General features: G+C 38.2%; 1 protein-coding gene across 1 annotated transcript; it reads right to left on the reverse strand.

Moving 5' to 3' along the window:
• Positions 1-55: 55 nt before the first annotated feature.
• Positions 56-24,283, reverse strand: fam91a1 (family with sequence similarity 91 member A1). The gene is made up of 24 exons (XM_057355305.1): positions 23,754-24,283; positions 21,346-21,430; positions 20,981-21,132; positions 20,335-20,392; positions 16,293-16,360; positions 15,965-16,078; positions 13,797-13,887; positions 13,448-13,510; positions 13,078-13,184; positions 12,916-12,954; positions 10,506-10,618; positions 7,487-7,596; positions 7,213-7,322; positions 6,887-6,973; positions 6,478-6,607; positions 5,186-5,334; positions 4,683-4,817; positions 3,879-3,992; positions 3,723-3,795; positions 3,215-3,352; positions 2,815-2,922; positions 2,539-2,662; positions 2,225-2,294; positions 56-1,606 (listed from the first exon to the last, which is right to left on the reverse strand). The coding sequence occupies exons 1-24, from the start codon at positions 23,823-23,825 to the stop codon at positions 1,421-1,423; spliced, it is 2,496 nt and encodes an 831-aa protein (XP_057211288.1). The 5' UTR covers positions 23,826-24,283; the 3' UTR covers positions 56-1,420.
• Between the last annotated feature and the right edge of the window lie 72 nt (positions 24,284-24,355).

A 24,355-nucleotide genomic window follows, 5' to 3' on the forward strand; every position in this document is an offset into this window, starting at 1 on the left:
GAACCAACAGTAGATACATTTTGAAGCGTTAAAACCACACAACTTTTAATGGGTGTTTTGTAACATATTTATTAGTACTTTCATATATTTTTTTTACATGTTCATTTGTTATAACATATATTTTGGTGTATGGCAATGGCGCGACGGGGGAAATGTAACTTTTGTACCCATTTAATAATGAGAGCATTTTCACAGTCCCATCAATTACACAACAACAGAGTTTCTAAAATGCAGGGTGACTTTATAAAACTATTGGTTATTTTTTCCTAACACTGTGATAGGGTCAGGCAAGGGGCTGGTGTCGTCTGGACTGTATAGATGGAATGGTGCGGAGGAGAAAACTTCACACAATACACACAACAATTCTACACACTCATCATGCAGCAATCTGTCTTCATCATCATTAAACACCACTAGAAGGTTTGTTTGGGGAAACACTGCCAGCATCCTCAGTAAAGGCAAAAGGAAAAGATTCAGGCCACTGAAGGATAACTTTTCATAGTACTGCATATTTTCACAAACTCTAAACTGATACTGATATTCAACACATTCAACATAATAATATTATTAAGAGATGCTTTTGTTGTCACTACTGGCAGGTTTGTGTGTGACTGTGCCTGGGAAATAGTTTAACTTGTAAAAACCATCAGTCTAAATGTTGTTAGTCCTAGCCGGAATTCTTTAAACTGGCCATGTATATCAGTGCCACACAAGTGGAATAAATGCTTTTGGTGATACAGCAGTCTATTGGGCACAAAGAAAATAAGGCAGTTGAAAAATAAAACACAATGGTAAAAATCAACGTAAAAAACAACAGTTGGTCTTTGGTCCCAGTGAAGCTGAAGCGCTCCTCTGCGAAGCAGAAATGAGACAGACAGGTTTCAGCTGGAAACAACCCATACACAATTCTTTGAAAAAAACAGAATAAACCCGATGTCTTCCGCAGGCTTTGTGCAAAAGTAAACCGCATCTTCATGTTTTCAAACCCTGCTGATTCAGTCAAGTAGCTCTGAGATTTTGTGCAATGATATCATGCATCAGGTCACAAAACATGACAATACAAGTAGGCTGGGGTTCATATACAGAAGACCTGGGGTGACTTCACCCAACCACATCGTTTCAAAGTCTATATACACATTAAAAGGTCAATATAGGATTTTTGTGAATAGATTGTATACTTATGAGCCATTTTGTATTTGAGTGATGTGGTATCTGACAAACAGAAGTGTGGGAAGGTTAGGTCACGTGATTAAACCCGTCTCAATGAATCTATAGTTTGACTCTGGACTCATGCTCGCATCCAGACCTGACCAGCGGCGGCAGCATTTGATGTGTTTCTGGGTCACAGAGGTAATGTGGTTACTCGTGATGTGAGTGGTCAGATGTGGGTGCGGTATGGGGTGGTTTTGAGGGTGACGTTTTATGTGGGTTGATCTTTCTGTGGAGCGTAGATTTGTAAAGAGGGTGGAGCTCGCCCACTCCATTCTTTCAGCTCGCCCTCCTTGAAAAACAGGTTGATGGCGGGGAGGGGAACACCAGACTCTGCCGGGGGTTGACTCAGGGGACCTGAAACCCCACTGTCAGGGTCTGCAGGCTGTTTGCCCTCCTGTGAAGAAAAGTAAACATTTCTACATATGAAGAGTTTGGTTCCAAAATGAGATAACTCCGTTTAAAAAAAAATCAAAATTCATGTTTATTATTCTATTATCGTTTTTATTGCATTTTATTGTGTTCGTTAGTTGTTGTTTTTTTAGTTATTATGGCTTAAAATCAAAACAAACCAACTGCAGTTTGATTGATATTAATTGGAATACACAATAAAAAAACATGATTTTTGAAAATGTTTAAAAACTGAGTTTTTATTTTGGAACCAAACTCTTCATATAACAGTATCAATATGAAGTCTATATATTGAGAATTCAGTCATTGAAGAATACTGGTTTAAAATGATAAAATGATAAAATAGATAACACAAAAAGGAAATATTTTAGATCAAAGAATACCTGCCTGATTAGAAAAATAATTAAGGAGTTCAAGAGTTTATAAAACATTTATCAAAAAATCTTGTTTTTATTGTGCATTCCAATTAATATCCATCAAACTGCAGTTGGGTTATTTTGATTAAGTAATAATAACTCGCAAAAAAAAAACGCCTTTAAGGACTTTAGCAGAACTACTACTACTAACCCACATTAGGAACAATATGAAATGATTGAAGATTTACCTGGAATGACTGAACAAAACTGAGAACTTTTAATGCCAGTTTTCGACTGGAATGTAGCAACTCTTGGAGACTGAAAAAACAGATGAGGTTAATTATTTAGTCAAATTTGTACCGCATGTATTATGCATAGTAATATATGGGTTAGGGTAACTGGACATTGATGTATAAGTGACCTAAAGTGTCAAGAAATACTGGGGAGAAGAGGGGTACTGGATGGCTGGGATGGCAATAAGTACTTGCTATGCCATCCCAAAGCAGCATGGCTCAACCTTTATGCTAAATGAATTATAGATGACAATTGTTGTCATCATCACCTGTCTTTGCTGCACAACTTGTGGGAGACGATCCTCTGACACACTTTGCGGTTAAGCTCAGAGCTAAAGAGAGGCATCCCGAAGCAGAGCTCCAGAGGCACCCACTCGTCCTCACTGGAGGATCCTGGGAGAAAGAACAAACAGAATATTCTGAGCAGCTGGTCTCTTCAAATATGTTCTTTTGTATAACATGTTGAAAAAATAGATATTGATATAAAAGACACAAGCACAGAAAATGCTGTTAAGACAGCAGGTTACGTCTGAGTTTGTCCACACCTTCAGTTCCCTGTTTCTTGCTGCCGTCTCCATTATTCTCCTCTGCGACCAGCTCGAAAGATTCATTGCTTCCACTGGCATCAAGCACTCCACTAAACTCAGAGTCTCCTGTGAGGAAAGCAAAGAGAGTGGCTCTAATGCTCCTTTGAGACCCTGAGGGTATCATACAGCTTTCAGTCTGATTAGTGATGCAATCAAACATGTGGACTGCAATTAAAATACTAATTGAATTAGAAAGCAAAGAAACCGCTTTAATAAAACACAGTGAGGAAAGCCCAGACCTGTTGTTCTCGTTTTCAATTCTAATCTAATTGCAGCATTTATCAATAAGGTCTGGGTGGCTAATTTCAGCGATTGGTTAAATAGGCAACGTGGTCTTGGAAAAGCCTCTTAGCCTCACCTTCGGCGTAGCTGGGTCGTCTGCGATGTCTGTTGTTGTAGTTCAACATGGTGATGTAGCCACACTGGTGCTCCAGATCTACTTTGTCCCGCAGAATCTTAATGGCTTTGTGTGCACACATGTTGGAATATGAGAAATCTGAGAGAGGTAACAAATTACAACAGCTCGTTAGAATCTGTAGATTATTGTGAAGTGTAAATCAATTATGATTTAATATGAACCCAAAAATACACACTTAAAATGTATAATTGTATTGCAATAAAATTATTTGAACATCCCTTAAATGAGACAATTCAAAAGGAAAATTACTTAAGACGTTATATCGTTTTAAGAGAAATTAGTGACATTTTTGTTTCAAGCTAGAAAAAATGATTTTCCAATATAGAGTTATTTAATATCCAGCCTTAAGACAATATTTAATATTCATTTACTGCAAAGACGACACGATTTTTTGTTAAATGTCCAAATACTCTTTAGGCTTCTGTATGTACAGATAGCTGAGCTGTACCTGCTTTGAGATCTTCCTCATCAAATGGAAAGGGCACATGGACAGTCTCACCGTGCCCGTGCATTCCATGACCCTAATAACAGTGAGGTGTAGTTTTGATATATGCAGGTATAATATTATGTTAACTTGAGGGTGTTCAGAGTCCATCCCCATTACCTGAATAAGCACAGCAGAGTGGGTGAGGGCATCATTCAGCATTGTTAGCACGTTGGATGCCGGGACGACCCCAGGGTCATGACCCCATGATGTTATAAGCAACCGGTCATAGGCCTGAGGAAAATGTAAAATAATTATTTAAGCATTACTTCACTTACATACCTTTATATTTTATTTGATAAAAATGAAGAGTAAAGTATGTATTTATATTAGGGCTGTCAAATGATTTATCGCGATTAATCGCATCCAGAATAAAAGTTTGTGTTTACATAATATATGTCTGTGTACTTTGTACTGTACATATTAATTTTATATTTATAAACACATACATGTAAACATATTTAGGAAATATTTACGTGTATTTATTTACGTTTATTATTAATAATAAAAATATATGTTTATTAATTTTTATATTTTTCTAATTGTAATTATTATCATTTTTTATTATAATAATTTTGTCTTTTTTAAATATATGCATGTGTGTTTATGTTTTTATAAATAAAAATGTATATGCACATTACACAGACATGTATATTATTTAAACAAACTTTTATTCTGGACGCGATTAATCGCAAATAATCGTTTGCCTACCCTATTAATAATTTAAAACTTAGTTTTTATAGTTATCAATATCACCCTTGGTGAATACGGCAATGTGAGCTCAACCAATGCATGATTGGGGGCGGGGCTATCTGTTTGGCTAACCAATGAGAGGTGGCCAGGTTAAAGTTTGTGAAATCTGTTCTTTTTAGTGACACAAAAAGTACATTCTTCACCTTCAAACACTTAGATAATAAAATGAACCTGGAAGATCTCAGGCAGCTTCCGAAGCCTGGAGCCCTTGGAGAGCAGCAGAGAAGGAGGGCCTTGACCGGTAACGTGATACAGGTACAGTTTGAACCAGATGGAGCTAACCTCAGGAATGGCTGGGCCGATGTGCTGGAGGACAGACAATATTAATCTATTATAAAACAATATGTTAATTTTCACCCAACCATCGGTATTGACAAAATAAAAAATGTTGAATTACTCGCACACCATAATGGAATTTATTCTCCTCACCGACTTCTCCTCTCGTTTGTGCTTTTCTAAATAAAATTCAATTTAAGGTGTAGTTGACGTTTCATAAAACATGCAACTTTTGTAAAGAAACCCAGAGGCACAGAAAGACCTATTTAGCTTGAATAACACTCTCGAGAGGACCGCGATCTGACTGCTCACTGAGCAAACACACAATTCTACAAGTCCCAGCGTTCACGCCTTCCTCCCCGCCGTCTGAATACAGTCTCCCGAGTAAGCTGAGCTACCTGAGGCGTGCAGCTGCTGATTGGCCGGATCTCGTTGCTGAGGGGCGCCATGGAAACCAGCAGTTTGTAGTTCTTGTTCAACACGCGGCTGCAGGTGGCAGGGTCCAATCCCAGCAGGCTCTCACAGCGGAGGAGGTCCAAAGGCAGGCCTGACGACAGACACAAACCTTCATTAGTGCCAACCAGGACAGGCGAACGTGTGTCTACTTGTACCGCTTTATATATGGAAGAGAATTAAATGCATCTTCATTCAGTTGAAATGATGACATTAATAGTGACATGCATTAAAAATTAAACGACATGACAGCGGTTTGTCTCATTAAAATCTTGTTTAAACTTTGAAAATGGGAAAAACTAGGGTTTGGGTTTTAAGCTTAAGAAATATATTTTGATATGCATGCGTTTACTTTGAAATGACTTGAAAGAGCATTTTTTCAATCAGTGGAAACATCACTTCAAGGAAACACTTAAATGTTAAATGCATGAAGTTAAATACTAGTGAAATGTGGCTAAAAACATCAAAGTGTGCTTTCAACACATGAACATAAACAAGAATATTTAACAATTTTCATTTATATGCACCTATACTGTATAGCAACACATGGCAATAAATTGTAAAATAAATAATAGTAGTAGTATTATTTAATTAATAATATATGAATTAAATAAAACATACTTTTATTTTAATATAAGTTATCAATTATGTATTATCAAATATTAAAATGAATAAGTAATCCCTATTAATGAAATCAATTATTTTAACAATTTTTTAAAGGATTAGTTTACAACAAAATAAAAATACTTTCATAATTTACTCTCATGTCATCCCAGATGTATACGTCTCATGACGAAACACGCATTTGTCACAAGACGCACAAGAACGTTTTCTCTCACAAATATTGTTTTGCTTCAGAAGACATTTATAAACCCAATGGAGTCATTTTTATTGTTTTAATGATGGATTTATGTGCTTTTTTTGGAGCTTCAACATCTTGAGTCCCATAAGAAGACAACATGAAGACATTTTAATATAAAATTATTTGTCAGTGTTCAACTGAAGAAAAGAAAACATACAACACCTCTGATGGCAGGAAGGTGCGTAAAACAAGAGCTATAAACAAATGGCTCGTGTAAAAAATCTTAACTGCCATTGAATGAGGTTCAATGGAAAGAAATATTTAAAAAATATTTCATTAAAATATTTGTTTATAGCACTCCCAAACTCAATGCATAAACCGTATATCATAATAAATGTCCCATTTGTCCGCCAGCTCTCGGGTGTCGTCACATACCTATATTTGGTAAGTCAGGGCCCTGATCAGGAGTGAGATCTTTGTTGTAGCGCAGAAAGAGTATTGTGTTCCTGAGGGTCAGCGCGTGGTCAAAATATCTCTGAGCCTCTCCTTCAGCGGTGCTCTCCACCTTAGAACATCACATATCATCACACAGAGAGGTCAACATGTCACGTGTGCAAAAAACTAAAGGTTGCAAAGATATTAAAGAAATAACGCAATAGCCTTTATGCTTTTGTGTGCTTGAAAGAGATGAGAGAGCAGCGGCAATGAGAAAAATGTGAACACGTGTGTTGTGTAATCAGCCCTCAGTGGCGGCCTCATTGTATTTCAATGCAAGCACAGAGGCTGAGATTGTCCGTCCGCTGTTTCTCTCAGCCTCCTTTGTGATCCATAATAGGGGTATTACCTTCTCCAATTCCATGAGAAAACTGTCCAGGGTCTCATCAGACAACTTCCCCACCTCGAACATCGTGACGGCGTGGCTCTTTAAGTTCTGAGACGAAAACAGACAGAGAGGAAATGTACTTAACAACTCCACGGTATTTATACAGCTGATTTTTAAAATCTTTAGTAACATTTATTAAAAGGGTTCAAATCTATTTTTCATCATTTGTAGTGAAGAAAAACTTGGACCCCACTGCAGATGATCTATCATCTTCAATCGAAGACTGAGTATCAAATATTTATAGACAATGAAACAAGAATCCGTTAGTCTGCGAGCGAGACACTCACGGGGGAGAGATTGCCCATCATTAGGAAGGCGGTGAGGGTGGAGTCAAACAGGAAGGCGATCCTCTTCGTTGGGGCCGCAGGAATACTTAGACTGCTCACGCTAGCCGTGTCTGGATGACATGGAGAATCACACAGAGTTGATTAAATCCCCATTATTATGATGTATGTAGTGCTCCGAGCGAGACTAATGGTTAATAAAACTCCACTGTAGAGTCAGTCTGTGTCTGAAGGTTTAGCCGTGTGTGTGATTCAATGAAAGCGATCGCGCTCTCACCCTGGTCCTCCAGGCTAGTGGTATCAGTATCAGTGGCAGAGGAACCCGCCTCCATCACTGGACTGCTACCTTCCCATGAGAGCAGCATCTTCTGGGGGTCCATCGTGCTCCTGGTTTAAAGCAAACAGATATACATGCATACAGCGGTTTGCAGCAAGAATTCATATATTTTTAATATTAGAAGTGGCAATTTTCGATCCTTTTGAGATTTATGCATTGAATAATGGTTCGTCTTGTTTACGATGTTGTGTACTGCTGCAGTTTATATTTAAAGGAACAGTTTAAAGGGGTAATATGGCGCAAATACGTGTTTTTCTGTGTCTTTGGTATGTTATAAGTTGCCCATGCATGTATTAGACACGTAAAATTGCACAAATGAAAGTGTGGGAACAAAAGATTCGTTCTATCTAAAAGCGAATGCTCTGAAATGCATCGTGTAACCACACCCCCACAAATCGACGTCATTTCGTGGTATGATTTGACTAAGACCGCCCAAATGTATACGCAAGTGAGGTGGGCGTACTTGTAAATCTCATTGTATCGTCGCGGCCGCAGCCATGTCGTGGAGACGCTGTGTGTTTCGTTGCGAAAAGAAAGCCTCTTTGTTTGCCCTTCCAAAAGATGAGACAACTAAAAACGAATGGTTACATTTTATTTACAACACTGTTCCAGAACATTACAATCTGAATATTCAAGTGTGTGCAGCGCATTTCACAGATGATTGCTTCATGAACCTGGGAGAGATCAAGGCCGGCTGTGCACGAAAGCTTTGGTTAAAAAGTGGGGCAATTCCAACCATTACAACTTCGCAAGGACAGTCTGGCGCTTCAGATTCGCAGCCTGTAAGTATATTTTCATTGTAAAAGACTTTGTTACACAAATTGAGTTTGTCGTGTGTTTGTAGCGCATTTTGTTTCTTTGTGTGATCTGCAAATGCAGACATGCACGTGTAACGGAGGCCAGCTAGTGAAGAGCTGTGCAGTGTGTAAAACCTCACTCCCCGACCAACAGAGACGCTCTAGCGACAGACGCTAGAGACTGCGGTCTTTAGCCTCCTCGTTAGAGCGCCCGTCTCCCATTCGGACCGTCGCCGGTTCGAGGCCCGCGCAGAGCGGGGCGAGTAGGACCGGTTACACACGCAACGTGAAAAAAGACAACATGAGTCCTAATAATCAGTAATTATGTTCCAACTAGAGGCAACAAATGTTGTGTTTATAATGGGGTTTATTGTCTTTGTTGAGTCGTGACGAGACATGGCGTAACACTGGTTGACCACTAACGGCAAATCTTTATAACATTGTATATAAAAGGTATAACAGTTAGCTATAGTTTTAAACTATTTAACATAATATTTTTTTTAAAAACCTTACCAATCCTTTACATCCTGCTCAAGTCGCGCTGGCAAAGTTGATGTATCGGCTTGATCATCTTCATTTTCCGGATCAGATTCGGGCTCGAATTGATATAAGGAAGTACTGATGACATTTTATCACCTGTCAGTACAATTGCGTGGGAACATGATGTTCCGAAAATGGTAAGAGGAGTTACATTTCCGTCACACACTTGCAGTATTCGACCAATCACTACGCACTGGTGAACTGGCCAATCATAGCACACCTCGCTTTTCAGAGCGATGAGCTTTGTAAAAAATCTGTGCGTTTCAGAGAGGCGGGGCAAAGCGGAGATACAAACATGCACGGTATGTGAAAAATACAGCGTTTTTGAACCTTAAATAGTGTATACACCTTGCATAACATCTAAAACAAACAATAATATTCATTTTAGCCGTGTCATTTGACCCCTTTAAATATAGAAATTCTCAAAAATGTCAAAAAATATATTAAAAAATCCTCATCCCATCCCAGTATATGATTTCCTTTCTTTAGTTTAGTTTTAGGGAAGAGGGGGGGATTCCAGGACCCCCATAAGGCATTAGAGACCCTCTGTAAGAGGTGAAAAATAGACTTATGGGGTCCTTTAGCTATGTATATTTTAAAATAATAATCTAAATCTAAATTGTGTGCAGACGAAAAGATTGAGAATGAACAATTTACAGTAAGTCTATTACATCTATTTTTAGGCCACTTTTCATGCGCCCCAAAATGGTGGGGACGCCCCATAAGACATGATTCAATTCGAGCACTGATATCAGGGATAAATTTAAATGTGATGACACGTCAATAACATCAAATCATTGGTTCTTTTGTGTTGAAATATCAGTTACAGTGATGATATGCGCTTGTAATGGTTTTAAATACACTAAAAAAAGCTCAAACTATTAATATATGTTACTTATAATAAATAATATATGGTTTTGGAGGTTAATGTTTGGATGGATATATAAAAAAAAACTGAAGAAAGTCAATCATACACATTTAGGACAACATAAGGTTGAGTAAATTATGTGAATTTTTCATTTTTGAGTAAACTAGCCCTTTAAATGCTTTTCACTTCAGAGAGTGCAGTTTTAGGCCCTGTCCACACGAACATGGGTGTTTTCAAAACCGCAGCTTTCTCTATGCGGTTTGGCCATTCATCCACACGCAAACGCAGTACCCGGTCACTGAAAATGAATTTTGAACCGAAAACTCCGGCCAGGGTGAAGAAACTCTGGTTTCAGTGTTGTCGTGTAGACAGTGAAACCGGAGATTTGGAGTATGACGTTGGAATGCGTGCCGCTATCTCCTTTGCTTGACGTCAGATTCCAGGCTTCTGATTGGACAACAAGGCTTTATGGTTAGAGTTATATCGCCACCTGTTGGTTTGGCATGCTTTTGACAGCGCTTTATAGCGTGTTTTTGCGTTTTCGTGTGGACGCAGCTTTTTTTAAACGAAGAAGGAAAAACTCCGTTTATAAAATACCCATGTACGTGTGGACTAGGCCTTAGTAAAACAAAAACTCTCTATGTGTAAAGAGTCCAATCAGACTCAGTGTTTTGGTTTCTTCTCAGACATGAGCCAGTAGTACAAATATATATTCATCAATGTTAGATAGGTCTACAGATGAAAGACCACATACTTGAGTCTATTGACCGAAGGAGCGCTCTTCCAGGAGGGGTGCAGCTGATCTGGGCTGATCACCTGACCCTTTTTGATTGCGAACCCCAGGCGACAGTACATGGACACAGCATTCTGGGAGAGCACAGAAAAAACTCTCAGAGTCTTATGTTTTCATTCAACAGTCACGTGCAAATCAGTGATGCATTTGTAACCACTATTGTATAAATGTTAACACGTTCATTTATGAGGAAGGCGAGAAGTCTGTGTTTGTGTTTGCAAGGCATTCACACGCCCCCATGAATATTGGTAACAACTGTGTAACACAGATTATATCTCACTCAAACACAACATCATCTGCTCTTTTCCCCTGTAGACTAGAACATAAAATCTCATTCTGCAGCTCGGCCAAACAAATCGTAGGTCATGATGAATACATATTCCCTGGTTGTCCAAAGGTTATGTGTATAGCTATAGAATATCCCAGGATGGCTGTAGGTGAAGCGGAACAGCACAAGAAATTGGGGGAATGTCTCACATGGAGATAAAACTCAGTTGGCTCTTGAGAAAGATTGAATGGTGTTGGTGAAAGTAGGTCAGGCTCGATGTGACTTGGGCATCGATCAGAGCTCTTTCCCTTAAAGTTTCTATATATTGTGGTATTAATGACAATGTTTATATTATGTTGTATTTTCAAAACAGCATTAAAGGAACAGTTCACCTGCAAATTCAAATTCTGTCTTCATTTACTCATCCTCGAGTTGTTGCAAATCTGTATACATTTCTTTGATCTGATGAACACAGAGAAATATATTTGGAAGAATGATTGTTACCAAACAGTTCTTGGACCCCATTGACTAGTAGGAAAAATGCTTCATAAATTTTCTTTACACAAAAGAAGATATTTTGAAGAATGTAGGACAGCAAACAGTTCTGGGGCACTTTTGACTACCATTGTCATTTTTCCTACTTTGGTAGTCAATGGTGGCCAAGAACTGTTTAGTTACAAGCATTCTTCCAAATATATTTTCGGACAGAATTTTTATTTTTGGTTGAACTGTCCTTTTAACAAACATGTTTTGTATTATTCAAGAGTAGTTTTGAAGACAATGGAAATTCATGAAACGCAACTTCTTTAACTTCATAAAGTAAAATCATTTTTTTTACATAAAACATTGCAAACTTGATGTAGGAATGATTTACAAAAAATAATTCTGCTTGTGCTTCATGAATGAGACCCAATATGTATGCTCCTCTGAAATAAGGTATTTGGTGTCATGTACACCCCATCCAACAATGATGGGCAATACCATGTTTGAACCAAAACTAAGTACCATCAAGCTTAATATCCCTAATATTGACACCAACACCTCTATTTAATATAAAGTTTGATTTTGGAGAATAAAATGAATAGTTATAGCCATTATTAAGCTTAAACAGGCCTAGACCGCAATTGCTTTTTGTTTATAAAACATGATCAGTCATTTACCAGACTCTAAAGTTTAAAGATCAATAAAACAGCACAAATCACCTGGTTGTCTACAATGAATGTCACATTTAGCTTGAGCAGTGAAGTGAAACAACTGCAGATGATGCCTCATTATCTCTGGTAAGCTCTGCTCTCGCTCGCTCTCTCTGAATGAGCGCCGTGACTGAGCACCAACTGTGACGGCTTATGCTTTTTACTGTTTCTGCTTGTGTTCAGATAAGCTTGAGGAATAGCTTTTATTCTGTGCAACTATTTGCTAAAACAAATTTCACTTGGAAGCTTATGAATCACAAATTATGCTGAACACACAATTAAATCATTCAGTATTAAAAAACACTCGATATTTAAGAGAGGGTTGATTCTCTTGATTTAACATGGGGTTTGCATCTCTATTATGAAAAGTTTCAGATCGGACTGTATTGTATTCGTCATACACGAACACTGATGCCTGTGGATCTATTCAAACACACCATGCATCATTTGTAATAAATAAATAGATTTTCGCTAATATAATGACTGTAGGAAACAAACAATTTCATCTTGGCAAAATGTCAATGAGATAATGAAAATGAATGGCAAAAATCCAAGGCAAAAATAAATTCATTGGTAAAGAAGGTCAGCTTTTAACGTTTCCTAATTAGAAAAGTTATGGATTTTCATAATGGATCTTTTGAATAAGCTTGTTTTTCACCGTGCCATCTGGTGAAATGGGGTCTAAACTGCTACAAAGGAAATGTGTGAATAGAACCAACGTTCAGAGGCCGGCATCAGACGTTCAAAGACGGATTCATTTCACATCCCATCAAAAGGCCAAAGGATTTGGAAAATTGCCTCTTTTTTTCAGCCCAGCATCTTATATTCACCACCCAGCTATAAAGGCATCATTTTATAGCAAACAGTCCATGTAAATGGCCTTCCATTTCCAACCTCGCACTACACATACCTTCACCAGGCCCAAGTCAATCTCCAGTACATTAGCCAGCTGAAATGACAAAACGAAAAGTGGTATGAGATCATCAGAGGCTCCTAAACAACCAGCATCGTCAAAGACAGAATATGATGTGCACAGGACGAAGAGAGGCAATAAAAAATGTGAGTGATTTACCTCGGACACATTAGTCTGTTCGTCGATGGAGACGAAGATTTTGTAGAGAAGCGTTTCAAAATAATCACCCTGGACTCTGTTCATGACAAACCCCTCGAGCGGAGGCACTGGGAAACAGAAAGCACGTGGGTGAGTTTGTACCCTAATTGTTTTCCCTGCCATTTCTCCAAATGGATTTGTGATTATCCCATTATCCTTTTCAGATCAATGATGCTCTCATCCGCTGTTACGTTCAGTCTCTGGCTGGCGTAAAAACGGGATGAAGCCTTTTAACAGCATTGTACCACGCAAACAGCCTTTGGGGATCTTCAGAAAACCTACAAATGTGGCTTAAAACCCGCCATTTTATTTGATAGACTGCGGCGCTTACCTGATATACAGCTGTCATCTGATATGGGTACATCGAGATATATATAGCCCCGGTTGTACAAACCTGAACAAATGAAGTAGATAAATGGAAAAATGTTGACAGAGTACATCATCCATGCGAACAGTATAACAAACAGAGTAAAGTAAACATTCCTGCTGCAAACATTACCGGTACATTTATTAGTGACGCTCTTTATACCGTCATGATTTTTGTGATGGTGCAAATAAATAAAATATATGAGCCCAGAAATATTACGAAGAAAAAGGTAAAAAGGCTAAAACGCCCATAACGCGCTGACCTCTGTTCTCATCATTTCTCGTTTAGGTGAACAGACTGAAACGACACTCACTCAGAACCACGTTGTACTCCATTGATCCGGCCAGCTGGGGTCCAGAATCGATCATCTTATCAATGGCCACCTTCTCTGGAGCAGAGCAGATCTGTAATCAAGCCCACAAAATAGCACGAAAGCTCAGGACCACATACACTTCGATCTAGCTGCAAACTCTTAAATGAACAACTATGGGGACAATTTCTTAGAAGGGGGGAACAGGGTTGTGGACAGTAATATAGATCTGGTGTCTGATATTCTGTCCATTAGTTAAAAATGAAAGTAACCATTATAAAATAATAGATTCTGTATCATATCTCCAGAAAAATTGAATGAATATTCTGTCATTCCAATTCAAATAGATTCATAACACTTGCGTAAAATGACCTAATTCTTGTGTTTTCTTTCATTAAACAAGGCTAAACATCTTAGGACTCTTTTGTCAACAAAAAATAATGTTGCGTGATTTAACAATGTTTAGATATTGGTACTATAAAACAAGACAAAAAATGCTTAGTAGCACCGTGTCTACACCGGACGCGACACAACACGACAAAAGACATTAGAGACGCATTAGAACCCATTATAATTAAAACATTTGTGCACACTGGATGCGGCGCGACAAACCCAGCCACGTCCGGTGTAGACACTGTGTTACTTAGAATGTCATTTTTTTTATGATAAACATGTTTTTATTTAATTTAATTAGAATCGAATAGTACCTTTTTAATAACAAATAGCATCTTTTCTTCATAAATGGGATTTAACATGAGGTAAATGACAATTATTATTACCAAATATTCTGTGTATATGTTGCGTGTGATTGGGAAGTAAAGTACTGTAAGTGTCAAGTGTTTTCACAATTTTTATGGCTTTTACATATATTTTTACATGGGTCAACTACACTGTATTCTTTTTTATTGTAGTTAACTATACTTAATTTACTGTTAATCCAATTGATTTGTCCAGTCTATTTGATTTGACAAAATTATAAAAGTCTCAACTTTTGAGAGTCATTAACTTCCAAACAAGAGACTTAAAAAGATGTGCTGAGATTTTTACACATAATAAGAAAAATTAAAAACACTGTACACTAGGTGTGTAACGGTTCAAATTACTCACGGTTCGGTTTGTGTCTCGGTTTTGGGTCACGGTTTCGGTTCGGTTCGGTTTGTGCTATGTTCTGGGAAAAGGGACTACTGACAAATAAAAATAAGAACAAATAATCAAGCTACAAGTAACAGCACCAATAAAACAATAAGAGACTGTATATATACCTTTTAAGGTACAGAAATGGATTAAAGTAATCAAATAAAACATAACATTGCATATGTGCAAATGAAATAAAGATGAATCATAATTGAAGTTACAGAAGCTATTGAGTCACAAGCAGTGAGTGATTTCCTTGACTTTTAACAGACAGCAGGAATATGCTGCTGTCGCTTTAAGAGGAATGAAACAGATCCAGTTCACTGATACTGTACACATGTGGTGTTTTTCTTCTGTTTCGTCCGTTCACTTAAGACATAACCTACTATGTTTGTTAAGATACTGGACAAGAGGGGCATGTTGACCTACTTCGTGTGTGAATCTGTCCGTTTAAGCGCTTCAAAGACAACTCAATATTTGTGCCATGTCTGAGACTTTCCTTGTGCGCGCTTCGGATCTTCTCACATCGCGCAAGCGAGTTTTCTTCTTCATCATCTTGCACTTAAATGTTTAAATTGGCAAGACTTGAATGAGTGTAGTTTAAACAGCAACATGTGCTGGTCAGGTCTCACCTGCGCTCGCGCGCTCACAACACCCGGGTGATGACAGCAGAAATGACTGTACAGCATACGTCAATCCTATTGAAATGTGTCTACGTTATTTGATTTGTTGTAGGTATTAAATGTGTATCCATCGACAAACATACATTAGCTGAACTTTCTCAGTCTGTTTTACGCATTATAATTTCTAACGAGCTATATTATAAATGCGTCGTCAGATTTAAGATGCGTGCCGAACCGTTGGTGGAGAACCGGTGTGGTTCAATTTTTTACCGAGAACCGTTACACCCCTACTGTACACATGAAATTACAAACACCACACAAAGGTTCATTTTAGATCATTCCATCAGCCTAACATAGTTGTAGGATATAATAGAAAGGACAGCTGAAAAACCTTGCTAAATCAATCCGCCTCACCCTGATGTCATCCTCGGTGATGTATCCGGTCTGCACCACCCACCACGGCTCTACCGTGATCTCCACGGGTTTTGCTGGCAGGAGATCCCGAGCCGATTTCCTCCGGAAGAATTTCTAGCCACAGACAGATGCTGCTTAGGCAACAGTGTGAGGTTATCACCGTGTGTACAAAGAACTGCTCTCCACGGACTAGATCTTTGATCTTCAAAGGGAGCCATCCAGATTTGAGAATCGTCTAATGAACATCGTGTTGCCATACTAGGACAGCTTATGGATTTTACAGGCAATATCTTAATTGATCTAAAGCAAAACATTGAGAATGACTTACTTTGGAAGACCTGCATTGGTTCATCAAGTCAATGTACTGGTTTCTGCCAATACCAAGCAGCCTCAGACCTGAAATGTCAACAGTTGGATCAATAAATAATTCAATGGCCTTTAAATCAAATGCGTCATGTGTGGTAGGACAAACAAAATATCATATTTTCACTACACAAGGAAAATGATATCATCACAATACCTATTGAAAGTTAAAGGGGTCATATGACACGGCTAAAACGAATATTATTGTTTGTTTTAGATGTAATGCAATGTGTATACACTATTTAAGGTTCAAAAACGCTGTATTTTCCGTGTATACCGTGCATGTTTGTATCTCCTCTTTGCCCCGCCTCTCTGAAACGCGCAGATTTTTTACAAATCTCATCGTTCTGAAAAGCAAGGTGTGCTATGATTGGCCAGTTCACCAGTGCTTAGTGATTGGTCAAATACTGCAAGCATTTCACAGAAATGTAACTCCTCTTACCATATTCGGAACATCAGGTTCCAAAGCAATTGTACTGACAGTCGATACAATGAGATTTACAATTACGCCCACCTTAACTACGTGTAGATTTGGGCGGTCTTAGTCAAATCATGTTACGAAGTTACGTAGATTCGCCGGGGTGTGGTTACACGAGGCGTTTCAGGCTGGTCTTGGTGAGCATTCGCTTTTAGATAGAATGCATATTTTGTTCCGGCACTTAAATTTTTGCAATTTTACGTGTCTAATACATGCATGGGCAACTTATAACACACCAAAGACACAGAAAAACACGTATTCGCGCCATATGACCCCTTTAAATAAGCAAATAATTGTATAAATCTTTGATTTTGTGTATTTTGTGTTTTAGTGTAGGGAGAATCAGAGAAGGCTCTTTATTTCAACAACATTAAATATTCCGTTGTTTAACCAAGTTCTACATCATGGATGGATATGAGTGCTCCGAGAAACCTCAATAGCTCAAAGGACATTTTCCTCTATGGCCCACATTCTCCCCTCCCGAGGCCTCTGCAGCCTGTCCCACCCCATGCACAAAGGCACAGGGTTATGGGATCATGACAGAGGGCCAGGCTTGACTGCTACATGCCAGGCATGACGCCAAAGGCAGTGGGGTGAGATTTGAAGGGCAGGGAGATCAGCCACACTTCAGACAAAGATTAGATTGAGAGACCCAGGCGTAGCCTGCTGGCTACCTTCTGTCTACCTGACCCGAGAGCATGTCACCCCTGCCACAGGGCAAAACCACAAACATGCACCAAAGACCCACAGGAGCTAAATCTGTGAGCATAACAGCAGTTATACACAGCATTATTGAATGAGATACTCTATACTATACTAACAGATTTCGGACACTACTATATAAAAATACAGCATATAGACTCTAATCTCTCTAAACAACAATCATATAGATTCATATAAACAATAAAAAAACAAATCTCTAAAACGTCATTTAAAATACTAATGTAAATCCATAATTCATTTCAGAGGTATTCTCCCTCTTTGATAATAAAATGCAGTCAATTGGTTTTAATGAGTCACATGATGACAATGAGACAATGGGGTTCAAATGATTGTGTACAATTGGGTGTTTTGTAATAATAGAAGTGACCGAGAGAGAAGGCATCGGTGGCTGGGATGAGTTGTGAATACAACAACTGTTGCTTGAGTGCAAATAACAGCAGAGAAAGCGACTGTTATTGTGAGAAGCTCTGAAGCCAGCTGGAAGAAAATTCCAGGGTCTGGCTTTCTGGCCATCAAACTAAGTACCATGCTTGAGTCGAACACTGGGCATTATCAGAAACACACCATCCCCACTGTGAAGTATGCTGCTGGCTGCATGACACTGTGGGGATGCCTCTCTGCCTGGAAGGGTTTGGGTTGATGGTAAAATAAATGCAGCACAATAGGAGGAAATCACAGAGAAAAAACTAAAGAGTCTGCAATATACCTGCCAGCAGGCTAGACCTGGAAGATTCCAGCAAGACTAAATCTATGGCTGCGTCCGAAATCGCATACTGTGACAGTACGTACTGAATTTGAATAAGTACCTACCTATCGGCCTTTAAAACAGTACGTTCTACATAGTATGAGTGGGAGTAGTATGAATACATTTCGGACATACTGCTTCCGCCATGTTTTATGGTCATGTGACCCGTATGCTCTTTGACCTATGACGTATTAACAACAACCTACATGTGAGCGTTGATAAAAACATCATTTAGTCACGAGAAATTCATTTATTAAACGGACGTCGGCCGTAAAGTTTTCCGCTATATTTATTTGATTTACTTTTGAAATTTGACCTTTGCTCAGCTCCCGTGGCATCATGGGAGAGATAAGTGTCCATCCGATCCACACTCACGAATCTCGGCGGAAGTAGTAGACCATCCGGGTATATCTCGCCTACTGTTTTTTGCATACTGAGGTTTCGGACATACTATTCATGACTCATGACAAATGACTTCATGTCAAATGAATAATTACATCCATCTAAATGTATGTCAAGAGTTGTATATTGATGTAATCCTACATTAAAGTGAATTGTGTAGAATACTATAATGTGACATACAAATTAATACTTACATACAACATTTTCGCCTACTATATAGTATGGAAGTAGGCGATTTTGGACGCAGCCTGTATGTATATGAAGAATATTTTTTCAGGTGATTAGTGTCAAAACTGTTAAATAAATCCACTGTGGCTCAATGTTGTATGTAAGTATTAATTTGTATGTCACATTATAGTATTCTACACAATTCACTTTAATGTAGGATTACATCAATATACAACTCTTGACATACATTTAGATGGATGTAATTATTCATTTGGCATGGGCAAATGAAAAGGCTTCATCAAGTAACCATATTCTACAATTTCATACTGTTATCCCAAACACCAGAGCAAACTGTGATGGTTTCTCAGTTTTTTTCTCAGTCTAAGTGCCTGTAGACTGTTAGATTCATTATGTTGATTGCAAAACGCAAAGAAATGCATAATCCATGCAAAAGCAAACTGAAGCTGTGACTACAGTCCAAAGTCTAAACACTAAAATCCTTTTGTGTCAATGTTGGCTGTTTACAAATGATTTTACACTTGAACTTCAGACATTCTTCATTTCTATGCTTTAGATTACTTTGCATACTTTAGCATACCATGCTATTAAACATGCTAGTAAAATGTCAATATATTTAAAGGCTCTTGTTTGTTTATAAAATAAGTTATGTATAAATTCTTTAAAAAATGTGGCACATGATTTATTTATCCCGTGATCAAGTGGGTCCTTTAAAGGAGTAGATCACCTTCACAATGAAAATTCTGTCACCGTTTGCTCACCCTCTGGTCATTTCAAACCTGTATGACTTTCTTTCTTCTGCAGAAAACAAAAAGATATTTTGAAGAATGTTGTTAACAGCCCCCCATTCACTTGCATTGGTTACAATAGTGAATGGGGGGTTGTGCTGTTCTGTTACCAACATTTTTCAAAATATCTTCTTTTGTGTTCTGCAGAAGAAAGAAAGTCATACAGGTTTGAATTCACTAGAGGGTGAGCAAACGGTGACAGAATTTTCATTGTGAAGGTGAACTACTCCTTTAAATTCCAATCGTTTCCTGGTCATGTGATGCAAGTCAGTTTTCTTCCTCAGCACTTATATGACCAAACTTATTAGAGTGTCCATCATTTTAAACATTGTTATTAATGTCTATTTTTATTTTATGTGTCAAACATATTTAATAATAAGATTAATATTAACAAATGTGGATGCATCTTTGATGTAATGCAATGCAATAATAGCTGCACAAGGCAGAAAATGAAATGTTACATTACTCATAATAAGAGTCCATTTAACTTCCTAAGTTTCTTCTAAGCTAATAGCAAAATGCTTTCATTAAAACGTTTACTTCAAAGCAAAGCAATTCTGTGAAACAGAGTTCTGAACAAGCACTGCTGGAGTGTCTCCTGTGGCTTGTGGCCTTGTTATTGTGCATGAGCGGTCAGCAACAGAAGCAAACATTGAATCTCTGCTCATACAGGGAGAACACTTACAGTCAGCAGCAGTGAAGTTGGGCAGCGAATCATAACTCTTCTCACAGTTCATGATGTCCTGAATAAAACATAAAAGAGTTTTTTATGACGCATCTGAAACACGGTACTTTGAGACTATCAATATACTATATAAAGAAACTTCAAAAAGAATGTCCAGAAATGCATTTAAATAAGAATGATTCGCTCAAAATGAATGGCTCTCTGCAAATTTTTCTCCTTGATTCTTTTATTTTATTTTCTTCCCTCTATTTTATAAAGTGCATGAGTCATCTACACTAAACCTGAAAAAGAAAGACTACCCGTTCAACAAATGCACCTGCCTGGAGCATTATCAGAATACAGAAGCTCTATAGCAATGAACTACAATAATAGACCAACAATAACAGGGTGCACATTTAATACTTCTCTACCGCATCTATAATTACAGGAAGAAACATTTGTAGACTTGCAGACTAGTCCAGCAAAACACCCAAAGCTTGAATACCAGCACATGTCTACCGTATGTTGTATATTTCACAGGAACAGTGGTAACTGGAGGCTGCATAATAGTTGGTCGGATACAAAATGTTCCAAAAATAAATCAAAGAATCAACGATACTTTTGATAAACACTAAAATAAAGAAAAGAAAGTAAGTTTTGAACAAACCTCCATGATGCTGATGTAGTAGGAGAAGGGGGTGACCCGCAGACCCTTGACCATGATGTCAGACAGGTGGTAGGGGTAGAGCATCAAATGCTCTCGGCTGTACTTCAACAGCTCTTCATAATACTTGCGCTCTTCCTTTTTCACATGCCTGACTGTTAGAGAATTAAGTTTGGACAGTGGTAAAAGGAAAGTCAGTTGTGATCGCTATTTCTTTGTTATTACAACTGCTAACAAGAGCTTTGATGTGTTCCGGCCGAAGATTGAGTAGGAAATACAAATAGCTTGGCACACTGTCAGGATGAATGATAGCCTTGTAGTTGTGTAAGGAGAAAAGCAATATAGTTCTCAATTTATCTAAAGCTTACCTAGGTTATTGCGGAAACGTAGCTGGTTTCGGATACTGTACAGAAGGACTTGTTTGTCATACTCGCGCTGCAAGTTTCCAAGACTCTGTCGATGAAGCGAGAAAGATTTTAATTCAAAATTAAATTAATATAAAACTAATTTCTTTCTTTTATAGATATGAGAAATAACATTCAATTCCAACAGATTTAAAGGGACAGTTACCCAAAATAAATCAATATTTTACTCACCCTTCAGATTTTATTTTTGCGGATCACATTTGAAGTTGTATGACATTGATATTAAATAATATCCTGGCTCTTCCAAGGTTGGTAATAGCAATGTATAGTGACCCAGTTTTTGAAGCTCCAAAAATCGCATATATCCGTCATAAAAGTATTACATACAACTCTACATGTCTCATGACACAAAGCGGTACATTTGTGAGCAAAATCTATTCATATATTGAGCTAATTTAGTCAGATTTGGATGCGAAAAATATTATTACTGTACTTAAATGGCTCAACGAATCTCATATGTTGAATCTCATTGGTCGTCGTGGTCACAAGACACGCGACAACCAATAACATTCCAAACTTGAGGTGCGTCCCAAATCGCACACTTATGCACTATTCTACACCATTTTGTAGTATACACACTAGTGTGAGTAGTGCGTTCACATTGAAATTCTCAAAAAAGATGTGCACTTTAAGTACCTGGATAATGCACTTTTTCAAATGAAAATATGAAGTGTGGAACTTTGGACACTTCACGCACTCAAGGGTCTCAGTTTCGCTTATGTAGCGAAAGGGAGGCGGGGCTATCAGACGCTGCTCGAGCAAAGTTCTCATGCTGAGTGATTTCGCTTCAATGTGATTGTGTCTGAAGTCATGCTGAGCAAAACAGATGAAAATCACAACAAATGTACAAGAAATACATCGATTTTTATTCACACGCATTATGCGGTGAGATTGACGTCATTTGCGCTCGTCTGGGAAACTCATATACGTCCGGTTAGTTTAAAACCGTTTAGTATTACATTTTGGACGATACTACACTACTAAAATCCATACACTACATGGTTGAGTGTATAGTGCATAGTTTAAGTGCATAATGCATAGTATGTCATTTGGGACACAACTTTGAGCTTCGTAGAGCTGTGAAGCAGCGATGTTCTCAACGATTGGTTCTCGTGGTCACAAGACACGGCGGATACATGCGCCTTTTCGGAACTTCAAAAACTGGGTCTTATCTCCATCCATTGCCATTACCAACCTAGGAAGAGCCAGGATATTATTGAACTGTGAACTGTTCCTTTAAAGGTATATTTCAAGGTAAATAGTCACAACTGTATGCTTTCGATTACCACAAACCAGAAAATGTGGTTAGCTATGCACTTACACTGAAAGTCTCTAAGTGAAAAAGTCTGGCAAGTGTACAACAGTTACTCAATATGCTTCTAATGTAAATTGTATTAAATCTAGAATAATTCTTTAAGGTAAACTGTGCATGGTTAGTTATCACATGTTCCCTTAACACTTAAAAATGGAGTGAGGTTAAATGTGTGTGTAATGCACTCTTTTGTGGTTTATGCATGCATTCATTTTGACATATTAGGAGGCAAAATTTCAACAAATGAATAATGTAACTGCATCCCAGGGAGAGAATACTTGTACCAGTGTCCTGCAGAGGAATCTGATGCATGTGTGTGTTGTTTATGTATCATTTTGAGGACCGAATGCCCGAAAGGTGCCAAAAAATGCCAAATGAAGCTTATTTGAAACTGTAAAAAATGCAAATAGGTTTTTGTAAGGTTTGGGTTGAGGGTCAAGGGTAGGGGCGTGAATATACAGTCTATACAGTCTAAAAGCCATATGGAAATTCCACACAATGTATAGAAAACTAGCGTGTGTGTGTGTGTGTGTGTGTGTGTGTGTGTGTGTGTGTGTTCATGTTTGTATATCCCGGTGGGGACCTAAACCTGAACGCACACCAACACATGGGGACTCGTGTCACCGTGGGGACCAAAACTGAGGTCCCCATGGGCAAAAAAGCTTATAAATTGTACAGAACAATATTTTTTAAAAATCTAAAAATGCAAAAAGTGTTCTATGATCTTTAGGGTTAGGGATAGAATATACAGTTTGTACAGTATAAAAAACATTACGCCTATGGACTGTCCCCACGGAGATAGTAAACCAGACGTGTGTGTGTGTGTGTGTTCACAAGAACCTGATTACGATGATTATGATGTGTGTGCGTGTGGTGACGGATGAATGAAAGAGATGAATGGCAGAATGACTGTAAATCCTGCTGATGCTGTGGATTGTGATGCAGGTATTGCAGGCTGGCAGTGATGCTGTCGAAAGTGTATCACTCCGGGGAAAGTGTTTGTTGTGTGTTGTGTGTCGGGTGCTGTATGTTACTGTACCTGTTTGACATTAGCTGGCAGCTTGTTCCACGGATAATTCTGCCTGATGTGAAATTCAACGTCGGTGTTCATCGCTGGTCTCGAGCTCCACGCTTATTCAAACAGATATCAACGGGCTTCCGGGTAAGTCCGAGACGACTATACCCTCCCGGCACTTATTCAATGACTAGTCACCGTTAAGCTAATGAATATTTACGGTGTGAATTGTATTTTACCGTTGTCTGTATTTTGCCCACTTCCTTGTTGTATTTTAAGCGAGCCTTCGTCACGCTTCTGGCCATGTACGTCACTTCCGCTCAACGCGTGACGACACGGGATTAGCTCAGAGTGCAGAACAGAATCGAAACGGAACAACACCGCAACAAAATAAAGAATACTATATTTATTTATGGTAAACATTTAATCATATTTTTTTGTTTTATGAAAAATTCTTTAAATACGTGATTTAAATATAATACTATGCTGCTTTTCTTCTTTACGTAGGTTTTTTTTGTAATTGTCAATAATTGGTAGCCTAATGTTTCCCTGTACATAATCGTACTTCTAGCCAAAATAAACTATGCAATACACAAAAAACACAAATCTTTGCATATATTTTTCTT

Source organism: Triplophysa rosa, linkage group LG16 (genome assembly GCF_024868665.1).
Source record: "Triplophysa rosa linkage group LG16, Trosa_1v2, whole genome shotgun sequence".
Lineage (NCBI taxonomy): Eukaryota > Metazoa > Chordata > Actinopteri > Cypriniformes > Nemacheilidae > Triplophysa > Triplophysa rosa.

Coding starts and splice junctions, on each gene's coding strand:
- fam91a1 (XM_057355305.1), bottom strand. CDS start 23,825: ATGAACACCGACGTTGAATTTCACATCAGGCAGAATTATCCGTGGAAC. Junction 21,133..21,345: donor ACGTTTCCGCAATAACCTAG/GTAAGCTTTAGA, acceptor ATTCTCTAACAG/TCAGGCATGTGAAAAAGGAA. Junction 2,295..2,538: donor AAGTTGTGCAGCAAAGACAG/GTGATGATGACA, acceptor CTGTTTTTTCAG/TCTCCAAGAGTTGCTACATT.